The following is a 24,281-nucleotide window of genomic DNA, read 5'->3' on the forward strand; positions in this document are numbered from 1 at the left end:
TCAAAGGCTGCCCTGTACAACTGTGTGGTGCCTCACAGAACTGTTCAGTGCCACAAGAAGTTTCCATTGCAGACTGTCTCACTTCTAAAATGTCACTGCCTGAGCTCGTGCCTGCACAAATGGGGCTCTACAGTCAACTATTACATCAAGTTTCCTCAGCTAATTTGGCTGCAGGAGAGAGTGAGCATCCAAGTGCCTGCCCCTGAGTGGGTCTCTCCGGGTGCTGCTGTAGTTTGACACTGAATATCCTGTTTGTATCATTTCTCCCTTTCACCAGCAGCTCATCCAGAGCCTTTCCAGCATCAGAAATAATTCTGTCTTTGCAGTCCATCTGTAACTGAACTCACAGGTCAACACATCATTTATCTAAACTGACAGTAAAGAACTGCAACCAATACAGGGAGAGAAATGATCTTTTAAAGAAGTGATTTTACCTACAACCACACACATTAAAAATGGATTAGTCATTACTGCAGGTTTTTTTCAGGGCTCTGTTCCAAATCTGACTCTATTGAATGGCTTCACTCTGCACTTCTGCATCTGAGTGCTTTCAGCTTGTTTTAAAGTTCAGCTGTAGCTTTCATTTCCCACAGGCTGCGAAGCTCGTTCCAGGAAGAAGGAACAACCTCCTTGCAGTTGTTTCATTTTCCAGCCCAGAGCTGCGGAGATGTGTTGCAAGACCCACAAGATGCTCTGAGCTGGAAACAAACTCACACAGTGAAGCAGAGGGGGCAGATCTGCTCAGCCCCTGGAGTCAGCTGTTCTCTCCTCTCAGCCCTGTTTCCCTTGACACACTGTTCCACTCTCCACGCTCACGTCATGCTGTTTCCATTCAAGGGAAACAGTATGAAACTTCATTTTTGTATTCAGGAGGCCAGCGGGTACCCAGCTTCTGCTGCAGAAAAACGGTCATGGTTCAGCTCCAGTTCCCTTTGGATGCTGGAATAACAACAGGGACAGACTTGCTGGAGGAGGCACAGCAACACCACAAGATCTGTTCACCTTCTTTCCCTTTCAGCCCCACGATGGTTTGTAGCTGTTGCAAACATGTTGAGGAGCTAATGGTATCCCTCCATCCCCCAAGAGGATTGTTAGATATCCATCGTAAAAGCCGTGTGTTTGAGTTAAATATTGTAATTATGATTACTGGTGTGCATGAGTCCCAGCTTGAAACCACGGGAAGCTGCCTCTGCAAATCATTGCTGACAGCAGGCAAAGCCTTGGCGGCTGCCCCAGCTCAAATCTCCTTTCTCGATGGACAAAAGCTGTGAAGGCAGCAAAAATTCCTACCATAGACAAAGTCTAGAAGTGTTTTGTAGGAATCTGTCAGCTGGTGCTTGTGAACACACTCACACGCTTCCTGTGCTTGCTAAAATCTGTTTTGAGTGAGGCTGCACAGCTACCTGAGGAGTCTAAAACCTCTGTGCATCTACTGTCTTATTTCTACATTGCAACTGTACCTTGGAGGGAGGTATGAAGTTTTTCTCTACACACACACTTTGAACCTCCCTGCTAAAGGCAGCCAAACACAATTCATCAGTATCTGTATATGAGAAATGTGATTTTCAATAACTCAGGGGGATTTTCATTCTCTAGCTCCCAAGGCACTTCCTTAAAATCCACCTATTTCGTTAAGCTATAAATAAACTAGAAACAGGAAACTGGGAGAGACTGGGTGGGACAAGGAACACAAGGAAGGAAGGAAGGAAAGATAAAATCATTCAGAAAACCTAGATTATTTTTTTGCAATACTATACAAATATTTGGTTCTGCAATATCCCAGATACTCTTTTTTCAGATAGTAGAGATATCCTTTGGCCCAACAGGCAGCTACACTAAACAGCAAGTGCCTTGCCCATCCAAAATATAAGATTAGGGCGACCTCCATAAACATTATTTACAAATATTCCTCTTGTCAGTGTTTGGTATCTTTAGGGGTACAGGGACAAGACATTTCTCCCCAGCAAGTTACCTTCTTGCCTCCAGGGGGTGATGACATTTCCTGCAAGACACCAATTGCTCTGCCATCCCTTTGGTTAATCTAATTCAAGTCTACAAAAAAGCTTTTACCTTGCAGCCTGTGGAGAGTGTTTCTGTTCATCTGGTAGACAGGACAGAAGCCCCTTCTTAAAATCCTGAGATCCAACTATATTAGCATCCCAAACCATTAACATCAGTCAGAAAAAGAATGTTCTCTTCCAAACAAGGGAGGTTGGATTCATCCAGGCTCACACACCCTCCTCACTCATGCAACAACTGCAAAGGAATATTTTCTAGCTACTGTAGCCCTCATTTTCATATAACTCCTTCTGTGCTTATGGACTGTAAAGTGGTAGAATCCTGTCATTAAATTTTGTCCTGATTTCCCATATTTAGCCATTATTTATAAACAGCAAGTTTTAATTCATGCTAAGCTTCCCTCAGTAATGTATTCCTATGGCAACTTGAACAAAAGAGGAGAAAGATACTCTCTTATGCTGAGTAAAACACACATGAAATTGAGGATTTGGTGGCAACATAATGAACTTCAGGTCTCTTCTATAATAACCTCTGAGTATTTATGCAACAATCATGGATAGGGCAGTACAACAAAGAGGGAAACAAAATCAGGGTGGCATTGGTGTTTTCCAAGCAAATGGGATTTTGGATGGAATTTCCCAACAGCTGTAAACAACAAGGAAACCTCCAAGTTCAATAAGGCAGAGTCACTTGTTAGTTTGGCTGTGAGTGTATGTTCCACCAGAACAACAGAGTTGTTTCTCTTTGAGGGGAAACACTGCATTCACTGTTCAAATAGCAAAAGAGCTGTAAACACAGGACTGGCTTTAGAACAAATGGATGGAGAAAAGCATAAAAGCATTCTCATTAAAAAGACAAATTATTCAAACACACTTACTGTAACATTGCTGCAGAAGTCAGTGCAATTCTCCATCACACTCTATTTTTATTCTACCATGATCAATCCAAAAGGGCAGGTTCGATGTCACAGCACGACCACTTACCAAAATAGGAGTTTCATTCAAAAATGTCTTTTTTCTGTAACACAGAGGTTTCTCATGTCAGAAATGCCTCAGAACACTGATGCAGTCAGTGAAAAGCATCTACCTTCCACATGGTAAGGCAATCAAATTACTTATAATTGCGTTAATATCTCACTGGCAACTACACAGGCACAAACTCCAAGTTATCTAAAGGCAGATCTTGGGGACATTTGCTCCCCTCCCTCAGTTTATTTCCTTCCCTTTTCTCCTTGCAGCTCCTGGTGCCCCACTGAGAATCACTCACTGTTCTCTTTCGTTGTTCTCAGACAAGTTTGCTCTGCTTCTCCCTGCAACTTTTCTAGACGTGGCAATGCATGAAAAACATTTGCAAACTGGGACTTGCAGGCTGAATAATGTCTAGAAAAGGATGCACCCATTCCTTCACCGAGCTGGAATGTGTGGTCTTGTCCTTCCAGCAGTCTCAAGAGAGGTGCTGTCAGTGAAGTCTGTAAAAAATGCTTTGAGGACCAGCACCCCTCACTGTCAGTTATGTTGAGCTGCTGTGTCCAAGTGTTATTCTCACCTACTGGTAAATTCAAATTTCACCCCAATTTCTTTCAGGACAGCTGGACTACAGGGCGTGAGTAATTTAATGGCAAAGTATCCTCTTCTTCCTTTGTCGCTTGGGATTACAATTAATTCTTCCATTACTTGTGTAGTTTTCACTGATTAGCTCAGCACAAATTTACAGGAGCACTTCCTTGAAATAATTCTAAAAGCAATAATGACATCTAATAAATTTCTTACTTTTTCCTACAAACTTTTTTTTTGCATTAGTAGGGGAAAATTATGCCAACCGACTTCATCAGGCTGTGAGGATTAAACAATCATTTATAATACCCTTTAAAAATGAGAAAGTGTCATTTAAATGTTAGTCACATGAGTAAGCAGTGAGTCAATATTCTGCATATTAACTGAATGCATTTGAAGTGCTGGAGTTTGTCTGAAGCCTGCCAAGATTGAGCCATAACAATTTTTTATAGCTGGAGATCAGCCTGAATAAAAGACCTTCCTGAGATCCAGAAGGTGAAGATCAGAGTCATATGCACATTATTTCCATTCCACTGAATGTCAGCTTAGAGAAAAAAAAATATCAGAGAGGATTGAGCAAGATGAAGGAGCTGTGATTACTTTTCAGGAAAGCAAATAAGGAAAATGAGATCACTGGTGCCATATTGCAATCTAAAAATTAATCCAAAATCTGCCAGTCCAACAGAGTGATCCATCAGTTTGTCTCTTTCAAAGACCAACACCAAGCTCTGAAAGTTCTTGTTGGAGACCTACATACTGCTTGTGTCCCCTACAATTGAAACTTTCCTGTATGCTGAATGTGAGTTGTGTCTGAGATATCAGACAGGGGTTTCTGGATTCCTGACCCCAGTCAGTCACTGCTAACACAAAATAGTTTGCTGAAAACATGAGCCTCCAAAACCAAATGTTTATAGGCAGATACCAGCACTGATCTTGACAAATCTTTTCTCTGTTTCCTACTTCCTCCTCTTCTTTGGAAACAGAAAATGCATTGTTACAATGAGGTAATAAATTTTGGCTGGGAGAGTGCCAGGAGATCCAGATCTGCTGGCTTCTGTGCAGTACAAGAGTTCACCAAGTGTGCTTAAGGACTACATACAACTTTTTGCTTTGGACACCAGAATTTTATTCTTTTCCCTGATTCTACTCTGCTTCATTGTGTATATACTGGGTTGGAAGGTAAGATCATCTAGATGCAACGCCAACCACCTTTCACTGTCCCAGGTTGCTCAAGCCCAGTCCAACCTTGCCATGGACACTTCCAGGGATGGGGCAACCTGTGCCAGAGCCTAACCACCCTCACGGGGAAGAATTTCCTCCTAATATTGTATGCTTAAAGAATGTAATTCCAGTAACTCCACGATGCGCTCCCGGGATCCAAAGCATTCTCCCAGCACTGCCACTCCACTCCATCCGCCACTGCAGGGGCAGGAGCTCTGGGCAGGGGCCGGAGTTCGCTGGGCCATGAACCGACCCCATTCCCTCAGCCGAGCCCCGCCGCTCGCTCCTGCCCTCAGGCTGCCCCGGCTGCGCTTTGCCGGGCCGGCCGTGCCACCGTGATTACCGGCGATAGCAGCCGTGATTACCGGCGGCAGGAGCCGGGCCTGGTAGCCCACCCCGGGCTGCCCATCCCCGGCAGGCCGTGAGACACCGCCACGTCCCGGTGCCGGTCCCCGTCCTGGTCTCGATCGCGGTCCCGGTGCCCATTTCCATCCCGGATCCTAATCCCGGACCACATCCTCGTCCCAGTCCCCATCCCCGGTCCCGATGTCCCGGTCTGCATCTCCGTTCCCGTTCCCATCCCGGTCCGGCTCCCCGCTCCCCTCACAACGCCGCCGTCCCTCACGCGCCCCCTGGGCCACGCCCCCTTCCCACGCCGGTCCATTCATCCCCCCCGCCTCCCCCGTCACGTGACGCGGGCCCGGCGGGCGCTCCCCGGCCTGGGCTCCGCTGCCGCTTCCGGGCCGGGCCGGGCCGGGGGCGGGGCAGGGGCGGGGCCGGGGCGCGCGCGGGGGGGCGGGGCGGGGCGGGGCGGGGCGGCCGCCGCGGCGGCGGCGGCGGGAGGGGAGCGGCGCTCCCGGCAACATGGCGGCGCGCGGGGCGAGCAGCGCCTGAGCCCGGCGCCTCTCGGTCCGCGGGGGTTTCCCCCCGGCCCCGGCCTCCTCTTCCTCCTCCTCCTTCTCCTTCTTCTCTTCCTCCTCCTCCTCCTCCTCCTCGTGCCCCGCTCCCCGGCGCGGCCATGGAGAGCGAGGAGGAGCAGCACATGACCACGCTGCTCTGCATGGGCTTCTCGGACGCGGCCGCCATCCGCAAGGCCCTGCGCCTGGCCAAGAACGACATCAACGAGGCCGTGGCGCTGCTCACCAACGAGCGGCCCGGCCTCCACTACGGCGGCTACGAGCCCATGGAGAGCGGGCAGGGCCCGCCGGGCGGGCACGGCTCCCCCGCCGGCGGGCAGGGCCCCCGCGGCGGCGACGGGGACGGCGGAGGCGGCGGGGGCGGCTTCGACCCTCCGCCCGCCTACCATGAAGTGGTGGAGACCGAGGTGAGCTGCGGGCGGGTGGTCCCGGGGCGGTGGGAGCCGCCAGCAGCCTGCCCGGTGCCGGGGCCCGGCGGGCGGGGGTCGGGCCGGGCATGGGGCCGGGGGAGGTGCCCGGGACCCCCGGTCGCTCCCCGGGCCCGGGACTCCTCATCCTCCCGCGTTCCCTGCCTGCCGCGCGCTCCCGAGCCCGTTCCCTGCGATCGCTGCAAGGTGAAGCGCACCCAGGGTTTTCCTTGGCATTCCAGGAATGTGTGGCTACCGTAGGGCTCTCCTTGTCGCTCCCCCTCTTGTGCCTTCTTGCATAATCCCGGTGACTAAGGGCTGTCTATTTTTTTTAGCTGTTTGCACAATATGAAGTAAATCGCAGTGTGGGTATGACTTTACATACAGTTTTATTTGGATAAGCTGAGCGTAAGTTCTGAAATAGGAACGCGGTGAGGTCAAATGTTTTTCACAACCCGAGCTTAAACTCATAACTTAGGGCTGTGATGTAAAATAAAACTGAAGTGGATAGGAGTGCTGGAGAATGTCAGGTTCTCTCCTTCCTCCTTGTTTGCCTTTCTCTCTCTTCCATCGTCTTCCAGAGCTCCGAACCCTTCAGCCAGCAGATACACTCCTAGTGCTCTCCTTGCTGGCTGGTACAGCCTTACAGTGCTTTCCTATAAAGCCTTCTCCTCCTCCTGGTCTTTTCCCAAAACTTCACAGGGTACTGTTAAGAAAAGAGCTAATTAGTAGTGTCCAGACTCTGGGACTCGTGGAGGTGAGAACAGCAGAAAGCTCCTCTGTGTGATACTAAAGGGCCACCTTGTGCACTCAAGAAGTGGTCAAGACCAGATGCTTAATCTCGTGAATAAAACCAGGAAACTTCGTGTACCCTCCCAGGCTCCAGTGAAGAGTATCCTGAGGGTTTTCTGTGCCAGAAAAGTGCTCCCTTTCTGTGCATGCATGTGTACGTGTCTATAAATACATCCATGAAGAATCCATGGGCGTATCTGGTGCGTAACTACACTTGCACGGATCATCCGTATCCGTAGCCTCGGCGTACTGACGTCCAGCCCTGTGGAATAAAGATAGGTGATCCTGCTCCCTGAGTTAACTGGGTTAGATCCTGAGCTCCCCTAAGCTGCTGGTGTGTGCTCCTGGAGTAAGGTGATCCGTGGGATGGCACGTGTGCCGCGCAGAAGCGGAGCCGCTCTTCAACTTCCCCGACCAAAGCGCCAGGGAACTGGTTCCCAACCTTTCCTGTGAGGGATTGAGAGTGAATGAGGGGTTTTGTTGGCATTTGGGTTGGATGTGGTTATAGCTGGGACAGTCTGCCTTGTCAGTGTGACATTTCAAGAGAAGCTGTCAGTGTAAACTTCAAAGAAGCGCTTTTTTCACCGCTCTTGTTCCCACCACAAATGGCACTTTGACAACTCTCAGAGGATTCTCCCGCCCCCCATTATTTCATCCTGTATTTCTGATCAAATTTACTTATGCTTTATAATAGTTTCCTTTGCACGTTCTTGTTTGCTCTGACTTTTGTTCTTTTTAACCCACAGAGAGAAGTTAAAACATTTCAATGTAGGTAAATCACTGCACAGAGCATTTCAGAAGGACTGGGGTGTCTTGCTATATGAAACTTCATATAAATTCATACCTCAGTTTAGTAATTGGATTCATTTGCATATGAGCATCTGTCAACTCCTGCACGTGCATGCAAAACAGTATTTTTGTAATAAAAGAGTTACATCTATAAAAGTCCTGAGATTGGAATTGTTGCCTGTGCATATTTGTCAAACACTGCAGTACAATTTAACACCTTTTGACATACACTTTATGAAAGGGGGAAAGTGATATATGATCAGTTCTTGGTTTTTTTAATTCGTCAGCTGTAACCTAGCATTAAATTTAATAAGCTACAGCTATTCTTTAAGTGGTTAATCAGTAATTAATCAGGTTAATCAGTAGTTTTCCATTCAGCAGAAGCTTATGGAGCTTCACAGAAAGCCATTGCAGAAGCAGATATATTATTCATTGTAGTCATACACATTATGGTGAAACATATTGTACCCCATGCTGTCTTGTGGTAATTCAGATGTTATTTCTGGTTTTCTTCCTCTCAGTATCATCTCTCTTTCTAACAGCTCTTTGAGTGTGTATTCCTCCTTCCTTCATAATATCAGTTTTAACTTCAGTCAGGAGGAAGTGATGTGTTAGATTTTTGGATTTTATATATCAGCAACAGGAGATCAATCACAGGAGAGAATTCTTAGAAATTTTCCCCCTAGTAAAATGTTCCAGTCTAACGCTTCATGAACAAAAGTTAGGATTAGATGTTATAATTTAAAATAACAAGAATACTTCAGTCATTCTTCAAGACACGTTTAATGGGTCTGTACTTTGAATTTACATGCTTTTTTTGGCTGAGCACACTTTAGCATGCATATAAGAATAGGTCTATGAATGATTAAACACTCTGCATTTTCCCTAATCAGTAATGAATCCATTATGTTTGCATATGCTTATTTGGTCTCTATTACATAATGTTAAAATCTGTTCAGCATTCATGTGGATCAAAGAAAGGCTTGTCTAGTGGTTTTCTTTGAGAGGAGCACAGCAGCCAGATCATATCATACTAGTTAAAACATGTTTTCTTTAGATAAGATTTTAAAAATCAATGTGAATCCTCTTTCAGTGGTCCAGACTACTGGTCTTCAGGTCTGCCTGAAGGTGTTAAAGAAGCTTGAATTTGAAGTCACTGGCCCAGAAGCAAGATAGCTGCTGTGAGCTGGCCCAAAGTATGCCCTGTGCTTTCTTTCTGTATGAGGCTTGAGGTGAAGATATGCATAAATTCCAGTTTCATGAGGCTGAAACTTCAGTTTCAGCAACCTGGTGTTTCCCAGTTACTTCAGTTTTAGGTCAATAGCTGTGATGTGCCTCTGGCTTTGGTGCTGGTAGCATGACCACCCTTAACTCATCAAAAGGAAAAGGCCAGACAAACTTGGAAATGCAAAGGGGGCTTCAGTTCATTTGTGCAATCTTCCTGAAACTGCAGGAAATTCATCTTGAGGTTTACAGCTGGTTGGAAGTTTTGCCCTTTGTAGCACCAAGCCACACTGATAGACTGAGGTCACCTGTTTTTCCAAGAGGTAACTTCGTGTGTTTGACATAACTTCTATGTTTATGTCTGTCGACAGAAGTAAATCTTGCAATTTGGCAAGAACGTGGTGTTTCTGTGTTTATTCCTTAGGCAACATGCAGATTGTCATGGTGTGATTCTGTGCTGAGGGAGGCTATGCTCATCTCTTCATCTGACTGACAGATAAGCTGCTTTATGAACTGCTGCTAAATCCTTATAATTTAAGACAAGACTATAAATGAGTGTGATGACAACGTCTGGCAGTGTGTCCATGAATTGCCACAAGTGCCACAATTGCTGGCTTTAATGAGTTTCAGAGGAATGAGGTGGAGGAGGCTAAGCAAATGCGAGGATTGTGACCAGAGAACTCGAAATTGTGGGGAGGGGCAGGTAAAATATTAAACATATACCAATGGTTTGTATAGCCTTCACTAAAATAATCTTAATTTGCTTATAAAACAGCTCCTGAGAGCCATTACTGTGACCTTTTGGCTAAATTGTGATGAACAGATTATATTACCCCCCCTGGCTATTCCTGTCCCCTTCAGCATGTGCTCTTTTGATTTATGTTTTTTTAGTTGAACTGGATCAAAAGCTCAACATGCCAGATTTTACTAGGTAAGGTTTATAATAAAACTTGCCCAAGATCGCTTTTGAGGTGCTGTTTGACTGCAAGAGAAGGGATTTTGTGAAAAAAAAAAAAAACAGGCTGGCGACTTTAGTGAGTGCCAGTGCCAGGAGCATTCTCACTAGTCATGCTGCAGAACTGTGGTGTTCAAACCCTACCTCTCCTCATTATTAAAGCTCAGAACTGAAAGCAGTTCTGCCACAGATGTGCTGCGTCACGGTGGGTGTGTAACTTAACCTCTGGTTTAGCTTTTAATGTGTAAAATGAAGATAATGGGGTGTGCTTTATTAGGAGAACCATGGACGTTAGGCTTGTGAAGTTCTTTGATCTTTGAATGGAAGGAGCTGTATTTATTTAAAGACAAAGAAGGTATTTAGCCTTCAAGCAAATGAGATGGATTTCACGCTACAATTCTGCACATTTAGAGTCAGTCTTCTCTCTTGTAAGTAGTCTTGAGCTTTGCAAAAGTGAGTATTTCTTGCATTCTTGTGTGGAAGTTTAATAGTGTGGCTTGTCTACGAATTGGCCTTGTAAAACAATTAAGCAATCAAATAAAGCTCTGTGGTGGAGTCTGGCATTGAGTCCCTGGCTGGATGCCATCAGAATGTCAAGTGGAATTAGTGTTTTAGCACTCCTGGTTTTCAGCATCACTGTTTTCAAAAATGAGTGGCCCTGGTGTGGAACCTCTTGCTATATTCTGATTCCATTAACACTTCCTTGAAAGCATTTGAAAGAAAATACTCTGGGTTTCATTATTGATATAACACAGACTAATGGAGATGCTACATGGAGTTAGGGAAGTAGGGGTGATACTGAGAAGTGCAGCTGGTTAATTTTAAATGTAAGCTTTGTTTTGAATAACTCACAAAGTCATTATCATGTAATGTGATTGTTAGGGTAATTGCTGGATTGAGAGGAGCACTCTAATTACTGATTCATTGGTGAAGGTGATGCCTGCAGGGTTAGTGAAGGTGGGAGACAGCTCTGTACAGCCAAATTCTCAGCTGGGCAGGAAGTGTCTCTGGTCTAATGTCCTCTGGAAGCATTTTTTGGTCGTCTTCCCAGTTTACAGTGCTATTCTGTGGCAGCTGTTTAATAAGGAAGTGAAATACTGAGGAAGAATGAGAATAAAAACAAATTAGCCAGTGTTAGAAGTTAATTCCAGCAGATCATTTGGATTGCTTTTGGATTAAGGAACAGTAGCTCTTTGTATGAGGAGGGCAAAGAGGAAGTGCCTGGTTCTTTTGTAAGCTTTTATTTTGAAAAAAACACGTATTTGTGCTGCTGTAGGAATAGCCTTTGGTATATATGTTTCAGGGGCCAAATGAAAAATTAATTTTAAAAGCCAATGTTCCCAGTGTTTCTTGCCACTTGATCTTCCTGCCACTGCTTTACAACAGTTCTGGCTTTTCTGATGCCAGATCAGAATGCCTCTTGAGAGGCATTTAAAGATTTTTTCATATTAGTCACAATTTTGCAATTACACACTGTCAAAATCATCTCCTTTGTCAGTTCTGGTTTTTGTTTTCACTGTACATTAGTAGAGCAGAAGTATAGATGAGTGTTCAGCAGCATTATTGAATTAATTTTCCTTTCCAGACCCTGACCTTTGGTCACTATAATGTTACAGTAACCACTTTATGTAGTGCTCTGCAGCACTCCTCTATTAATTCCCGGTGTTTTGGCAAAGGGATATGCAAGTATTGACTTAAAATTAAGTACTGAAATGTTAAGCATTTGTGATTCATTGTTTTAAAGCACAGTGTTTATCTGATATCACACCAAGTTATTCTGAGTTATTTGGGAGCAAGCATGAGATTTTGTGCTTAGGAAAACTCAAGGGAGAAATAATGGTGTTGATTCCAAGTCTGGCTGTTTGTAGTTACACTAATGAAGTAAGTTTTTTAATATATCCACAGACAATAGGGAAAACACATGGAAGATAAGTGTTTTCCTTGGTTCCTTATGAATGGCATTCCTAACAGTGCTTTCCATGACCTCTCCCTCACCTACAACTTATCAGACTTCAAAATACATTGCCAAAAGTGGTTGTAGTGAATCTCTGCCTCAGATTTCACTGAATACTGTGGTAATAGCAGCATAAAAGGGCAGAGAGGTTCCTTGTATTTTTGAAGTTAAATGGAGGTTTTAATTCAAGTGCTATTTTTAAAGAGCCTCGGTTGTTTTGTTTTGCTGTGATGCTCTGTTTATCTTTGAACAAGTAGGCAAGTACATCAGGGAGTATTGCCTGGTAACATCACACCATCACCCTGGAAATCAGGGAGGGAGTACAACCCATGTTTTCAGAAACTCTTGAGTTAATTCTGAGCTTTACTGAAATTATTTTTAGTTTTCAAATTTATATCATGTTCTTATTCCCAGTCTTGCACAGTTCTTGGTTGTGAGAGATGGGGGGCAGAGGGAAGGTGCAACCATAGGGGTTTTGTGGTTATAATTTGTTATAATCCTTTACAGCTACTTAGAGTTTAGTCTAAACATGCATCCTTAATGGTGTCCTTGTGTAACTCTCAGTTAAGGTCTGTATCTAAAACCATCTGTAAGAAAATTCACTAAATAAAACTGGTTTTTCTTAGGGCATCTTTATGATGGGATGAGAGTACAGATCAACTTCAGTTGGGTGGAGTCTGTAAAGGAGGATTTGTTTTCCTTTAATAGTAGATTGGTATTATTCTTTCATATTAGCATTACAAAACACATTTTTTTTCTTGTGACGAGACTGTATTTGTTTGTGTAAAGTAGTCCATAGTAGAAATTTTAAGAGCTTCATTTCTGTGAAAAAATAGCAAAACAAAACATCTGTGTATCTCACCAACAAGCTTATGCTCTCTTAGCAGAACATAAACAACAAAAAACATTCCTATCTGTTGCTACATTTAAAATTTTTGCATCCAAATATGTTTCTCTGGATGAAAATTCAAGGGTGAGATGCTATATCTCTTTAGAACTTAAAACAGTTAAAAACTGTGACAATACTTTGCAAGTAAATGTCTGTATGTCAGTAAAGCATTCAGGAAATCACAGTGGGTTTTCTTATTGCCAGAGAAGAAACGTAGTGTGGAAATTCCGCACATGACACCATTTTTTGAGTCTTACTAATGCTGACATATTCACAAGAGGATACCAAGCTTGCTCTTAGCAGTGTGAGTTCAATGGAACAGGCAGCTAGAAAATACTCTCCAATTTTGTTCCCACATCTACTTAACATGAGCTGAAAGTTCTTTAACTGTCTGGAAGACCAGTTTGTAGAAAGCAAATAGGTTAAAGGTATGAAAATGTGACAATTTTTTAAAATGTTATATACATTGTTCTTAGTGTTTATGTGTGAGTGCAAGGTGATAGCTTAGAGTTATTGAAAGGCTTTGAATTCTCACACTTGTGTTTCTGTTCTAGGTAACAGAATATCCCCCTTTTAGGAGTTAATTAAAAACAAAAAAAGGTTTGACATCCAGGCTTGAAAGTAAAAGCTGCTTTGTCTGGCAGGCGGAGGGACTGTCAGGTCATGACTTCAGGATTCATAGCTTCTCCCACAAATCGATGGGCACAGTACATCAGAGCAGAGGAAACTGTTTTTATGGGTATTTGATGTATTTCCCTCACCTTGCCTCCACCTGAGCATTGCAGTGCTCTGCAAACACTTGTGAGTGGTCCATCAGTGCTGTGGCACAGGGGAGCATCCCTGCTGACACTTGGCAGCTGGAAAAGCTGTAGCATGGGAAAATTGGTTTCTTTATATTGACTGACTGTGATAAAAACTGAAAGGTGGACCTAAAATTTTTGTCTGCTTCATGTATTTTTTTCATTATTACTTTTCAGAGCAGTTAAACTTTGTCCTCTTTGTAGGTACAGAGTAACAAGGTTTTGTTGGGGGGGTGTTAAACGATGCAATGAAACTTCAAAATCTGTTTTCTTGGCTATAAAATGATGGTTATTTTGTGAAAATCACTTATTAGAGAGGCATGAGGTGGAGGTAACTGCTTGTTCTGCTGGTGTCTTAGTCTGATCCTGTTTCTTGTTGAATGAAATGTGATGGTGGGGTTTTGTTTCCCAAGTTATACTGGATTCAAGAGTGTCAATGTGACTTAACTATGGTGATAATAGATTCTGTTGGTAGCCTCCTGTCAAAATCAAATTAACAAATTTAAATTATAATTTCACTGTAATTTCATTACTAAGGCTGCCAATTAGAATCAAAACAAGTCTTAAACTCCTTGTTATTTTATGTAAAGTGACTGGTATGGGAACTGTCAGTGGCTTTAGTTAAACAGTGTTTGATGAGTTAATTAGCTGAATACTGTGTGAATACATTTTGAAGCTTTAAAAACTGTGACCTTTTGGCAATCAAAGTTAATTCATATTTCACTTTTTTTGCAAATCTTTGTTCTGTGTTACTTTTCAATAGAAGGTTTTATGCTACAGATTTAAGCAATGCTTTATTGATCAGATGTTGAACAATTTTTGTTTATTCAGCCTTGCAAGCAAATCTGGGAGTTGTCAGATCCCCAGAGAGGGAATCTCAAATCAGTGCTTGAGTCTGTTCCTGTGAGGGTATTTCTCCAGGGAGCCTGTGTGTGTGTTTAGCCATAACTGTATTTTCACACCTTGAAAAATAAGCCAGAAGAGCCAAGACTGTTAGAATGAGGGCTTTCTCAGGGCTTTTGTGCAATAAGAGATATGTCAGAAGGGGTGATAAACTGTAGTAAAGGTTTGTCAGTAAAAGTTTGTTGGTTTCATTATTTCAGCTGCAGAAATAGTCACAGATTCATGATGTGCACCATGACTTCCTACTGCAGAAAAGAGTGATTGTAACAGCCTTTTAGACAGTTTTATCTTTGGATGACCCGTTGACCAATATTGGCTTTTTGCTCTTCTGTGGAAGAACATCCCTACAAATCCTTACCGTGTTGGAGGCCAGTCCAGTGCTAAGTCTGTTCAACCAGAGTTGAAGAGTCCTGATACAGATCATCATCAATTGGCTGACACCATTCTGAAGTCACCTACTTGAGGGGAGGGAGATAGCTTTTTATATATATATTTATTTATAAATAAGCAAACAAACCCCACGTGATTCCCCAAAGCCAAGATTCAGAAAATCACTTTTTGGGAGGCTGACATGGCCTTGTATCCTGTTTACTTCTGCATATACCATAATTTTTCTTCACAATTTTTTATTTCCTCCATGGACCTTTGTCAGTAGAGTTTGCAGTGACTGTTCCTGAGCTCCTCAATTACAGAGCATTAATTGTGGATATGTGTTCAGGGCTGTGTGGCATTTGTGAATGTCAGCAGAGAAGTGATTTCTTCAGGCTGTATTGGAGTGTAAGATCTTCAGCCAACATAAAATGATGCAAGAACTGAGCTGATGTTTCACCTTGCTGCAGCAGCTGCTGGTAATAAATCCCTCACTTTAAAGAGCAGTGCCCAAATTGATTTTAAAATTGTGTGGTGAACAGTTTGGACTTTTCCATGTGCAGGAAGATACTAATTATAAAGGAGCAGCAGTAAGTGTTTGAAGAGGCTGTTTCTTGTAGTAGATTTAACAAGTACAACTCAGTCTGCACTAATATAATGTGACTATAGCTGTAATCTCCCAGAAATGCAGAGTGTTAAATTTATTAATGATTTGGAGGGGAATTTAGGTTTTGAGCTGCCTGGTTGTGTGTTTCAGACTGTCACAGGTTTCACAGGAGCTGTGAAGCAATGTGGATGTGATCTGTTCTAAAATTAATAAATAAACTTGATACTTTCTGCACATGGTTTTAGTAGCACTGTCAAGCAGGAAGCCTCATTGCCTCTAATTCCTGGAAAGTGCCAAAGGTGTGTTCCCTCAATGCAAATAGTTCCCATTATTATTAGGGCAATATTCCAAATACAACACTTGTTTTTTGTGTAACACCATCTTTTCACTGCACTGTTGGTAGACTCTAGCAATAGCCCAGATGTGTTTTAAGCATAATTTATGATAATGTGGGAGCTGAATGTACAGTGAAGAACATGTATTATTTCACTTTCCATATGAATTTCTGTGTCATGGAACCCAGCAATCACTTGTGTGGAAACAGGTAACTTATGAGCAGCATTGCTTGGATGCAGATGGGAAAGCAGAAGAAGTGGGTTTTTTCAGCTACAGTAGAAGGTCTGCATTGCTAATCTGCACCTCCTAAAATACCAGTTGCTGTCACTGCTTTTATTTAATGTGAACACTTTCCTCCAGGGAATGAAGCAACTATTGCTCTGTTTCTGTAACATTTAATGAAATGTTGCTTTCCTTGGCTATAATTCGAGGCTGGACTGTAGTCCTTGAATGCCCAGCAATTGGGTGTTTATGTTATACTCAGTCTGCCTTTATTTTTCTAAAAGTTCATTCCTGCTCTGTCATTGTGAGTGCTTTCTTTATAACTGCACACTTGTTTTCTGTAGGAAATGGTTTTGTTTTCTGCATGGGTGTTCTTTGCAGATGCTGTGTAATTAACAGTTTAACTCCTAAAAAGTACTTCTAAATAATTTCAGTGTCTTTTCATGTAGGCCTTCAAACACACATTCTCCAAAAACTGAAGTATTTAAGCAGGGCATGATTTACTGGATGGGAATCACATCGGGCTTCCATGCACAGTGCTGGATAAGGTGACCACAGTTTCAGAAGCTGATGTTCAGGTCTGCTGAAATACAACTTCCCATAAAGCCAAACTGAGGACTAAGTGTTTAGCAGGGGGTTGGAGAAAGGTGGCACTTTATTTCCCAAACAGCAGTAGGTGGTTTTTTCTAAGCAGTGTTCTGTTCCTATAAATTGTCCTGCTGCTCTCCAGAACATTAGTAAGTCCAGCCCGCGTGCTGTCCATGAACTTTAAAGGTTAATCTCTGTACAATTACTGTTCCCTTGGCTTAGTAGTTCAGTACCATTATGAAAGTGAGTGACACATTTAACTTTTTTAAAACGGGTCTAATCCTGCAAATAGCAAATGCAGTGAGAGCTGGAAGCTCTATGTGCATACACACCTGTGTGCAAACATTGATTTCATTCTTGGTATACCATCTCCTCCAGAATTCAGTTCTTTCTTTTGGTTTATTCCTTTCTAGTTGTTCCATTCACTTTCCTGACACTGTCTGGTTTTTACTTTCAAATGTGTTTCCTGCTTCTCCTTCCTCCCTCCATGTCCCTGGCTTCTTTCTTAGTGGGATCTTGTTACCATCACTGCTCTTGTTTTCCACTCTCTCCGTCAGCGGCTCCTGCTCGCTGCCAGGCCTGATCCAGACATTCTGTCCTCTCTCCTGCTGGCTGTGCCTGCTGTCGTGGAGGCAGGGAAAGTCCATCTGAACTCTTTTACACATTGGGTACCTGGCATCTATGGGAGGTTAAAAAATAAACAAAAGAAAATAAATGAATAACTTGTCTACTCTTTCTTTGGCGCTGCTGAGGCAGTTACCTCGTATGGCACTTGGTGGAAAGCAGGGGGTAATTCTGTGTCCTGTACACAGAAATAGCTGCTCTTTAGTGCCACTTGCAAGGAAATCTGTAAAGCTTAGCTGCAGTCACCTGCTTGCCTTTTCCCTCTTACCTTCCAGAATATTTTGCCATTAGGACTTCAGGAGAAGGAAAATTACATTACCTTGTTGGACACCTGTATTTGATGTAGATTTATCTTTAGATTATTAGTTAGTAAAAGAAAATCTTGATGTACTGAAACAGTATCTGTGTTTCTAGTGTGATGCAGTGAAATGGACTTCCCTTAGAGTAAACTATTCCCATGTTCTGCATGAGTTGTTGAACAGAGGATTAATGTGCAAATCTATGGAGATCTAAATTTGTACTCTACAGTCTCCCAGGGACTGGAAGTACTTATCACCTGGCTCTAGGATCTGATATGCTATGGAACAAGATTTGCTGCTTAAATAAGCAATTAGTTAGCAATTAGTTATGTAAACATAGTAGTTATCATCTACACTAAATACATCCAGGTATGTAATCCCTTCAATTCAAATTGAAATACTAAATTCTACTTGAAAAAACACAAGCAGCCTCAGGGTTGAGAATTTGACATGGTTGTTAGAAGCACAGCTGCCTTTTCTAAACCCTTTAATGTGTCTAGGAAACTGTTTCACTTGCACTTCTCTTTTTTTAACCACAGAAAAATGATGAAAATGGGAATTGCTCTGGTGAAGGGATTGAGTTCCCAACAACCAACTTGTATGAACTGGAGAGCAGAGTTCTGACAGATCACTGGTCCATACCCTACAAGCGGGAGGAGTCTCTGGGCAAGTGCCTGATTGCTTCCACCTACCTGGCAAGACTGGGTAAGTTCCCTTTGACAATTACACAAATTATCTGTTCAGACAGTGTCACAGAGTACTGACCAGTTGTGTCTTCCACTTTAATCTTGCTGCTGTGTACTTGCCCCCTGCATAACAATCACATCTCTGGGAAAGTGGTTAACAGTGAACTGTTCTACTCAATGCTGTAAAAAAACCACTGATCTGTTTTTTGTCTCTCTAAAGCAATTTGTTTGCTTAAGTTTTTTTCAAAAAGTGGCACACACGTTTCTTTGTGTTCTAATAATTGTGAGAATTACATTTTTTCAGAGCTAAATTACTGACTCTTTTTTCCTTGTACTGGTTATTTTCCATTCATAAAAGTGAGCTGTCCTCTCAATCCCTGCCATACCGTGCTTGTATAAGTGGTTGTTCTTCCCTGGTGAAATGCTTATATTGCATTGAATCTGAATTTGACTCTTCTTATTCAGTACTTTGGCTGGGGTTAAGAGTGTTATGGAGTTACCACACCCAAAAACTGATGTATAATGAGAGTACAAGAAAGTTTTTCAATCACGCCTGATGGCAGACTAAAGGAATGTTGTAATCTCTTGGAAGAATAGAAGTTGTTAAGTGGTTCTGGTTTGCTTCTCTATTTCCAATCTGTGTTTAAAGGCTGTGCTTCAATTTGATTTTGGAGGGAGGCTGTACAGCATCAGTAAAGTATAAATTGTAAACTCTAAAGTTTACAAGTTACTTATGGTGCTAATAATGTTTGAAGAAGCTATAAAAGGTATTAGGAAATTAATTCTTAGTTCTGAAAGGCAGGTTCTTTCAAGTCATGCTATTTGTGGCTGAGAAAGCATGCAAGTTATGAAGGAACAGTAGCATGTTTACTACTGCTGGTTTGAGTTGGTGTTCCCTCAAATTTGCAACAAGTTCCCTGAGGTCATCTTAAAAAGTAATTTTTTTAAAATGCTGTTAAAAAACACTGTCTTTTCTGTAAAGGTCTTTCTGATTCTGATGAGAATTGCAAGAGGTTTATGGACAGATGCATGCCTGAAGCATTTAAAAAGGTAAGTAGGTACAGTGGGCCAATTCAATGTTTCGTGTTGTTCGTGGTGGAAATAGTGTTTTGTAATTCAGGCAACTCCTGAATGGGTTCTTAGATTACAATCACACTGAAATTATTTTCCTAGACTAAAATCATAGAAATTTAAATCATACAAGGTCCCAATTCTGTAACTCTGGCCAACTTTAGCATTTAGCTCTTTTCTTTTTATCTCTTAAATGAAAATCCCTGTTGTAATTACCAGAGCCCAAAGAGAGCTTTAAAGATCCTTGGATATGGCCACTGGTGGCAAGTTCATGGTCAGATTTCCATTAACTATAGTTTCTGTTATTTTTCTTTGAGAGTTGCTAAGTTCTTTTCACAATCCATTTAGAATTTTATCTTTCACCTCAATTCTCAATGCCCTGTGTTTCTCTGGGCTGGTGTAAATTTTCTCTATAGAGCTCCCCAAACTAATTGACTTCCCACTATTCCATCCATTTTAGGTACTGTCTAAATTTCCTGCTCAGTTTTTAGACCATGTGTATAAAAACACATACATACCCTTTAAAAAGTTACTGAGTTAAAATACTGAGACTATAATTACATCTAAGGAATGCAGAAATTTATAGGAAAAATTATTTTCCCATTTAGTTATCAGAATACTAATCTTACCTACAATAGTTTTATATCACTTGGTATTTTTTGCATATGAAATAAACAATGTCAATTGTTCCTCCAGAAGGATAATCTGAAGAAATCTAAATTCAGGATGTGCTGGGTTACAATTTGCTGAAATATTTACAAGAAACTCTATTAATGGTACAAAAAGTGATTGTATTTAAATTCTTAATTATTTTATCTACTTCTGTTCAGACAGAGTGGAAATTAAATGAAATTTGCAGATGACAGCCAAGTGTCCTTTATAAACAACCATGAAACCAGATTTGAAGAACATGTTTCAGTAGGTGGAAGCAGCATTAATACCTCTCTCTCCTGGTACATGTGCTTTGTTTTCCAATAGAAGCTGCTCAAAAAGTGTGAATTGGTTACCTCAGTTGAATCAGTGCAGCTTTATGGCTGCCTGTTTCAAGATTTAATAGTTGTGTGTTCAATCTACAAACAGATTCGTTTCATATTAGTTGTTCTTTGCAAAGGTTACGGCTTCTGCTAGTGCATGCAAATGGAAAACACTTTGATAGATTTTATTTTCTGTCATAAACTGTGATTTAAGATGTCCTTCCACAGAATTACAAATTGAATTAACTCTTAAGCCATTAATGCAGAAAGAACATCTGGAAAACACACCAGTGATGAGTGCATTCCAAGGAAACATTCTGAAAACAGTCTCAGGATTTGATAAATTGTTTGTGGTTCTGCTCAAAGTTTTAAAAAAAATTGTTTTTCCTTGTTAGCTGTTGACATCCAGTGCTGTTCACAAGTGGGGAACTGAAATCCATGAAGGAATCTACAACATGCTCATGCTGCTGGTGGACCTGGTTGCAGAAAGAGTAAAACAAGATCCTATCCCCGTGGGCCTGCTGGGTGTGCTTACAATGGTATTTGACTCTCTGATGCACTTTCTGATATCTGGGTATTTGCCTTAAAATCTGCAGCCATTGCTTGCTGCAGATATTTTAAATCCAGTATGCAATTCAAAGGAGTGGGTGCTGTTCAAAACTTCTGAAAACTACCAGTTAAAAATCGCATTATTGTCACTTTGCTGTTGTTTTTTTATTTTTCTAACTGATACTTTGAGTTAAGTTCTCTGTTTTGTGGACCTCTGGTTCACATGGTTGTTGGACATTGTCTGTACAGAATAAAGGCTTCAAAATGCTTTGTATGGTGAGAACTGAGAGGCAGGAGCAGGGGCTTGTATTCAGCTTTATTTTTTGCTAGATCTTTAACTATCAGCCAGGAGAATGCTCAGCTGAAATGGTCAAATATCATCAAGATAAGTTTTGAAACTGGGATAAGGCACCTGTTCATTGCCATGGGCTTTTCTTTCAAGGCATTTAATCCAGACAATGAATATCATTTCAAGAATCGAATGAAGGTGTGCCAGAGAAACTGGGCAGAAGTCTTTGGGGAGGGGAACATGCATGCTGTCTCACCCATATCCACTTTTCAGAAGGTAAGCATGACCGTGCTCTAAAAACTAATTTTAAGGTGAATGTCTTTGTTTCAGATAAGATTATTCATTTAGTAGGTATTTGTAACAAAAAGTTAAAATACATCACTAAGAATTATTGCAAATAGATGTGAAGTGTATGTTGGTCTGTAGGCATTAATTTGTGCTCTCCAGTTGTTCCAATTCTCTGTTAGAGGCTACATTTAGAAATGGGTGTACTTTCATGTCTAAAGTAGCACAACAATCTGTGTGTTGCTTTAGACATGAAGCACACAGCGGGTGGATCTGTGTATCTAAGGACTGACATCTGTTTGGTTGTTGAGTGTGAAATGGCCAGGATAACTCCAAGTGTTCAGTTCTACTAGAGAATTCAGGTTTTTCTGACAGCTAAGGATAGAATATCTTCAACTCAAGCACACTGACAACGAGGCAGTGTTTGAGGTTTGTGCTGTCTTGTCACAGTTGTTCTGGATGGGTGGGTCCAAAGCAGCATCAGTGGAATTGATTTCTCCTTCAGGAAACAAGTTTGTGGCCGTAGAAAGAAAATTCTACGTTTACTGCTTTGGGGAAGTAATGTTCCACACTGCTACAGTGCTATAAATACAACTGCTTGTGAGTCAGCAGCCACAGTGTGATCTGTTGCCACAGCACATGGGCAGTGATGTCAGGCAGAGTCCAAAACAGGATGATGCTCATGAGAACAAGCAGAGCTCCAGCTACACTTAATACAGGAGCTGTTACAAACATTGTTTTATTAGTGTAATAGTGCATCCATTTGAGGTGTGGCTTAATGGGCTGAATGGGTCTGTCCAAATGTCTGTTTCAGAAGACAAATGTTTAGCATTGATGTTGCAGCTGCTAATTTGTTCCTGTTCTTTTTGTTCAAGGAACCTCATGGGTGGCTGGTGGATCTAGTAAACAGGGTAGGTAAATATGAACCAGAATTGTTGCAGAGATAATTTCCTCTCCCCACTTCACCTTGCACTGACTTGTTTTTTCATTCCTCATTTTTCTGACAACCACAAAAGAGAAAGATTTTAATCCTGCCTTGTAGAGTATAGCTTGTTAAGTTACTGCCTTCTCCCATGAGCGCCTTTACCCTAACGTGGTACCTGTGACTAGAGGAATTTGGGAGCCCAGCTGAGGCTGCAATCAAAGGTCCCCCAAGCAAAAGTGCCAGACCAGTCAACTGCTGCTTTATCTGATCTACCTTTCTTCCCTATGTCCATTTTTACTCAAGACAGAGTTTCTAGCTTGATGCTTAAACCCTGCTACCATGTATAATTGCATTGCAGTCCCCAGTGTGCCCCTGAATTCCCATGAAATTATAAAACTTTTTTTGGATGGGATATTTCATGGTAAAGGACACTTGTTGGAATCTCAGGAACTGTCAGTAGAGCATTTTCTATAGTCTCTTATTTAAAAAATGAAATACTGTAGTTCACTGTGTAATACTGTTTATTTTATTTCAGTTTGCAGAGTTGGGTGGATTTTCAGCAATTCAGTCCAAACTCAATTCTGAAGATATTGAACTTGGGGTAAGTCCATCTTCTGTCATGAGACTTCTCCCTTTTCATTTTACCCTTCATATAGAACCAGCAGTGTCCCTTTTGGCAGCACTTTTACCTTTTCTTTGGTACCAGAGTAACACTCCCACAGAGCCCTGGAGAAGTGCTGTCAGGCTGGAGGTCAGATGAGGCTGTATGTAAGAATCCTGACTGAAGAGCAATTAAAACTTCACAGAAAAGTGGAGAAATTAGTGTACCTTTCTGCTAGCATTCAGCCTTCTGCTTAGACATCAATCAAAATAGTTTCATTGCATGTTCACCAGTATGTCCCTGGTTTTCTGTTTACTGCACCCATAGCTGCATTTAGCTGCAAGTGAATTGACTTCTGTCATTTATTACAGAAATCACTGTTTAAGGAAAAAAAATCCTTAGGAAGACAGACAGTGTCTAATCCTGAACAACTTTTCAAGAGCAGTGTCTTAAAACTGACTGGTTCAACAGAACTAACCTATTTTTGGTGGTGAAGTCTAACTTAGTTAGTTCTAGCTTCCTAGCCTATATTCAGGAGACTTCCAAGTCTTTCAAGCTTTGGAGAATGAGGAGGCTAAAGGAAAACTATGTCATCTGGAACCTTGTCCCCCAGTATAAAATCAGTCTGCTTTCAGTGACATGCCACTTGGAGGGAATTCAACTTCTTTTCTTGGGGTATTGCTATTTTCTGCTTTATATAGAGATAGGTTCATATGTGAGCTTGACAGAAGAATAAGAAAAACCTTGATTTACATGCCAGTTCTGTAACAGAAACTTTGACTTGACTTTGTTTAATGATTAATAACTGCTTGCTTAGGAAGGAAATCTGGGTCAGTGTCACTTAATTTGGGCCTTGGATTGCACTGCTGTACACTCAGTTCCACAGTTCTTGATCCAGTGTGAAAAGAAGCTGATTTTGATATTATTTATTGGCAAACAAATACTTTTATACATTTAATTTCTTGACTATAAGATATCACTTTAAAATCATGCATTGAAGAGATCTTGACATGTATATGACACATTTACAAAAGCTTTCTCCCACGTATTGCTTTGGGAAAGAAATTTGCCATATGGCTTTAACCTTAAATTTTGCATTCACACTTCTGATTGCTGTAGAGAGCAAGCAAAATGTGACATGTTCCTTTCAGTCTGTTTATTTCTGTGACTGAAACAGGATCCGTCAGAGAACACTGAGCAGAGTGATGAGAGGACCAAGATTAGTGAAAACTGGGAAGGCATTTTTTATTGCAGACAAAAATATGTAACACATACTGTATGCCATGTATAATATATAGCACATACTCTACTGTGTGCCATAGAGTAAATCTTTCTTAAACCATGTGTTGTTGTAAAGGAGTTGCACACCAAAAACAATCATAGCAAATAACTGGAAATATGTGATGTAAGTAATGCTTGTTCACCTTCATTTT

General features: G+C 41.7%; 1 protein-coding gene across 3 annotated transcripts in view; it reads left to right on the forward strand.

Annotated features, from left to right (window-relative positions):
• Positions 1-5,654: 5,654 nt before the first annotated feature.
• Positions 5,655-24,281, forward strand: part of USP24 (ubiquitin specific peptidase 24) — a 61,087-nt gene continuing 42,460 nt past the window's right edge. For all 3 annotated transcript variants that reach the window (XR_004418705.2, XM_033067433.2, XM_042779562.1), the window contains exons 1-7: positions 5,655-6,117; positions 18,008-18,173; positions 19,137-19,204; positions 20,595-20,738; positions 21,191-21,313; positions 22,198-22,233; positions 22,783-22,848. Coding sequence is in view for 2 of the 3 variants with exons in the window: in XM_033067433.2 (XP_032923324.1) it covers positions 5,812-6,117; positions 18,008-18,173; positions 19,137-19,204; positions 20,595-20,738; positions 21,191-21,313; positions 22,198-22,233; positions 22,783-22,848 (909 nt within the window). In the remaining variant the exon portion in view is untranslated. The remainder of the gene's footprint in view (positions 6,118-18,007; positions 18,174-19,136; positions 19,205-20,594; positions 20,739-21,190; positions 21,314-22,197; positions 22,234-22,782; positions 22,849-24,281) is intronic.

Source organism: Catharus ustulatus, chromosome 9, assembly GCF_009819885.2.
Source record: "Catharus ustulatus isolate bCatUst1 chromosome 9, bCatUst1.pri.v2, whole genome shotgun sequence".
Classification (NCBI taxonomy): Eukaryota; Metazoa; Chordata; class Aves; order Passeriformes; family Turdidae; genus Catharus; species Catharus ustulatus.